The sequence below is a fragment of the Anneissia japonica genome, unplaced genomic scaffold (assembly GCF_011630105.1).
Source record: "Anneissia japonica isolate Jap-2015-1 unplaced genomic scaffold, ASM1163010v1 scaffold670_len1213532_cov191, whole genome shotgun sequence".
In the NCBI taxonomy this organism is placed as follows: domain Eukaryota; kingdom Metazoa; phylum Echinodermata; class Crinoidea; order Comatulida; family Comatulidae; genus Anneissia; species Anneissia japonica.
Window position 1 is genome coordinate 271338 of NW_022693499.1, and position 4260 is coordinate 275597.

The 4260-nt window shown below is 30.9% G+C and overlaps 1 protein-coding gene across 3 annotated transcripts in view; it reads right to left on the reverse strand.

The window, feature by feature from the left end:
* Window positions 1-7: 7 nt before the first annotated feature.
* Window positions 8-4260, reverse strand: part of LOC117100751 (acetylcholine receptor subunit alpha-like 1) — a 43808-nt gene continuing 39555 nt past the window's right edge. For all 3 annotated transcript variants that reach the window (XM_033240547.1, XM_033240546.1, XM_033240545.1), the window contains exons 6-7: window positions 2559-3552; window positions 8-1658 (exon numbers count right to left, since the gene is read on the reverse strand). In XM_033240547.1, coding sequence (XP_033096438.1) covers window positions 1512-1658; window positions 2559-3552 — 1141 coding nt within the window. In that variant the 3' untranslated portion in view covers window positions 8-1511. The remainder of the gene's footprint in view (window positions 1659-2558; window positions 3553-4260) is intronic.

Sequence of the window (4260 nt, forward strand, 5' to 3'; positions counted from 1 at the left end):
TTTGTTGTTGTTTTTGTTGGGGGGGGGGGCGACTGGGGTGGTGTGAGTAATTTTTTGGGGGCCCCGCGCCCTCTCCTAGATACATCACTGAGTACCAGTCATCATTAAGATCAAAGAGAGAAAACTTGTAAAATAATACTTCATATTGAAAATAGGCTTTGACTTTGTTAAATGTATAATCTTTCCTTGAACCTCTAAAACTAGTATTTTTTTTATTATGCTGTAACTGTGTGTACATTTTCCTTATTTATTTTAAACCAGATCGGCTATAGCAAAACCACTCTTTTGTCAATATCCAAATTAATGCTATGTTTATTTAATTATAATTGTAAACTAGTAACATTTTTATGGTATTAAGAAGCAATAGTAAGTTATTCTACAACTGATGTTAATAACCACTGTGAACTCAATGTCGATTTGGTTAAAAAATTATATGCAGATTGTAGGAATTTTCCAATACAATAACATTTTCAAATTCACATACTGGGTATAATTTCATATGCAGTATAACATTCCTTTCTTTCTAAGGTGTTTCATGAATGAATGCAGCGAATTGAAATTTATTACTAACCAGAACGCAGCTAATTTGAATAATTAATGTGGTTGGGCGTTAAAGATAATTGCATTAGTACTGATTATACTAGAGTGAAGTTCACATAAATTGCAATGACGTGTTCGTATGTAAAAAATGATTAATTTGGATTTTGAATAGTAATCGCAAAATAGTTTTTGCAATATACAAAGATGATACTATTTACCTACTTCTAAGTTTTTTTTAGTTTTAAATTGTGTTGAGTAATTAAAAATATACCTCATATTAACAGTGAAATCTACAGAACAAAATTAATTTGCTTGTCGTTATAAACATATATACACATACATATTACATAAATATAACATTTATACGTGTATATAATGTACGTATATATAGGTTAAACATATTATATATACACATATATATATAGTTTAAGTATATATACAAGTATGCATATATATATGTATATATATAGATATATATCTGTAATTATTTGCAATTTTATGTTACGAATAAAGTAATTTATTTAGCAATTCTATAGAAGCATTCCAAAATAAAGTTAAATAATTAATATATTGGAATAAATTAGGTGAATCAACCGTCTAGAAATCTAAACAATTCTATTGATATCGATTAATAATATTTTATTCGTCTGTGGTGACCTAAAGGTCATCAGCGAATATGCTAATGACCTTCAATATAAGATATATTAGTCAACTCACTCTCACTAAAATACATGATGAGATCCTTCAAAATCCCACAAACAAGGAATCTGGGTGAAAAATTATCTCGTCTCTTATCATACATTTCGAATTTCAAGGCATTTTGCACAAAGAACTCATTATATGTATGAAAGTGAAATATCCGGATAACGATTCCAAAACCTAGTATCCAATACAGAACTCACGAAAAAATATTGTTTGTATTTTTATTACGTTCGTAATGTTCGAATGTCTTTAATAATCGAGTGTTCTGTTCAACTTTTTGCTTGTGTTTCATATGGCTGAAACAATAACGGTGCTGATAGGATTATTCCGCTGGTTCCGCAAATAACACAAATCAAGAATATCCATAAGAATATTCTATCAATCACCATAGCAACATACTTCCAATCTTCACTCACCTGAAAATACATAGAAAACAAAACCGATAAATAATATTCATCAATTTTTTCCCAATTAGTAAATCCGTTTTTGAGAATATTCAGTTAATTACAATATTAATCAGAGTTTCCCCAACATTAGGGATTTATCAAATTAATTACATTAGTACTAAGAGTATCATATTAATAACAGTAATTAATGTACGATCACTGATTGACAACAGCATTTTCCAATTAGGACATGGGCTGTATATAAATATACATTTGAAAAGGTCATAAACTTTATGTGATCTTGAAATTATTGTTAATATTAAATTTAGTGCGTGAGGTAAATTTAGTTGCGAAAAAAGTTTTTGAATATGTTAAAAATATTGGAAATATTTATAGCAGTGCTGCTACTATTTTTCCACATTCGTAGATTTTGTAAACTAATGATTTGTCTCATCGCTGTTAATAATAATAATAAAAATAACAATAATAATAATAAATATTAATAATTTGAACATTTATTAAGCGTTTTTACAGACGGTCTTACAGCGTTAATAGAGAAAAGATAATTGATAAAGCTGAGTTTAGAGAGCTTTTGAACTTGTTTTAAATTTGGAGATTGACAAAATTCAGAGTAGTTCGTTCCATAGGGATCATGTGCAGAGGTTTCAATTAATCTAATATACTTTTTATTTTTATGCTATGTCCTCCAAATGACAAGTCCCTTTATAAAATGTACTATTTTCGCGAATCTCACGTATGGTAGCATAGTTATTTTTAGTTGTGAAAAAAAAACCTCGTGGCGTTAAGTCACGATTAAAATTAGAGTCACGAGTTTTTGAAAATAACAATTTATCAAATTCTATCGTCTTCCTAATAATTTGAAATTATTAGTAAGACACGATATACTTTGTGTTACAGTTTAGAACTTACGTTTTCATACTCCTCTTCGTTCTTCAAATGGTTAGCGATAAATTTGACGCCATCTACGGCCTGCTTAAATTCACGGGAGAACTGCCGAGATCCCGTAGAACTCGGACTGTCTTTCCCACTGGAAAGCAAGTCGTCCATCTGTCGCAGGCGACTAAACCCACCGGAATGGTGGTTTTCAAATAAATCCCGCCCATTTGATTTATTAATGTCCTTATCCTTATGAATTATCTCTTTCATTTCGAATCTGTTGAAATTGATCTGTTCTAGCCTTTCCCTCCTATCAAGATATTTCCTAGGTCTTGTCATACAGAGCAATGGCGGTAAAGTTTGTAAAAATAGCTTTTTTACCCACGGTTTCATTGTATGAGTGCTTGGCGCTCTGTAGTGAATATTCAAAACCACTACAGTAATCACGATGGATAACGTCACAAGAACCATTGTAAAGAGAAGATATCGGCCAATAAGTGGGATAAGAAGTGAAGTGGGTGGAATAATATCGGCTATAAGTAATAGAAACACAGTAAGCGCCAGTAGGATGGATATGCACAGGGTAATCTTTTCGCCAGAGTCTGACGGCAAATAGAATACTAATACGGTCAGGAACGAAATCAATACGCATGGGATGATCAAGTTAACGGTATAAAATAACGGTTTTCTTCGTATTTTCAAATCAAACGTAATATCTACGTAAATTTGTTCACAACAAGGGTAACGAATAACCTGTCGCGTAGCCGGTGAGCTAATAATGTCCCATTCACCGCTTTCCCAGTAGTCTTCGAGATCCACCATCCCTGCCGCAGGATTAAGGTCGATAAGTGACCCGTCGTATGTCCATGATCCAAACTTCATGCTACATATTTGTTCATCAAATGGGAAATACCTGACGTTAATTTGGCAAGAACTCTTGTATATCGCAGGGGGAAGCCAGTAGACCAGTCCATTAGGATAGACTAAGCATTTTGTCATAAGCGTCACCTCGTACTGACCGTCTGCACTAAAACGATATAAATAATCAGTTAATTCTAATACAATAATGCATGGTGGCACTGTAGACAATTAAAAAAATATAACGGATATGACAATGAAATTAATAAAGAATATTTATATAGATTATTTATGGGTAAAATAAAATTTACACTGCATTATATGTGTTATTTGTTTTAATATACTTTTTCTAATATCGCAAATTGTAAATGCTTATCTCAAATGGCTTGCCTATAATGACAACAAATGATATTTGAATCTGAATCTAAAAAGATAAAACAGGTAATTAAAAAATAATAATAATAAAATGGCCTACATAGGCCTATACATTTACAGACGTGACACATTGAATTTGTGTTGTCCTAATTGTTTAATTGTCGATAGAGATGCTAAGCAAGTATACTAAAATGTGAAGCGCCGTGCCTTCAGTAATTGAACCTCGCTAGACTGTTTGACTATGAGGTTCACCTATAGATTTTAAAGTCCCTTTTTCAGAAGATGAAATGTAGTTACATAGTTATTATGTTTTGTATTATGTTTTATAAAACATATATTGCATTTAAATTGTTTGCAGAAGGCTAAATTTTAGCTTAAAATATCGTATTATATATATATATATTATATATATAACGATATAGAGATTAACTTTAAACCACCGTGTGGTAATGCTTAGCATATCATATTTTATATATATATATATATATACATTTATATATAT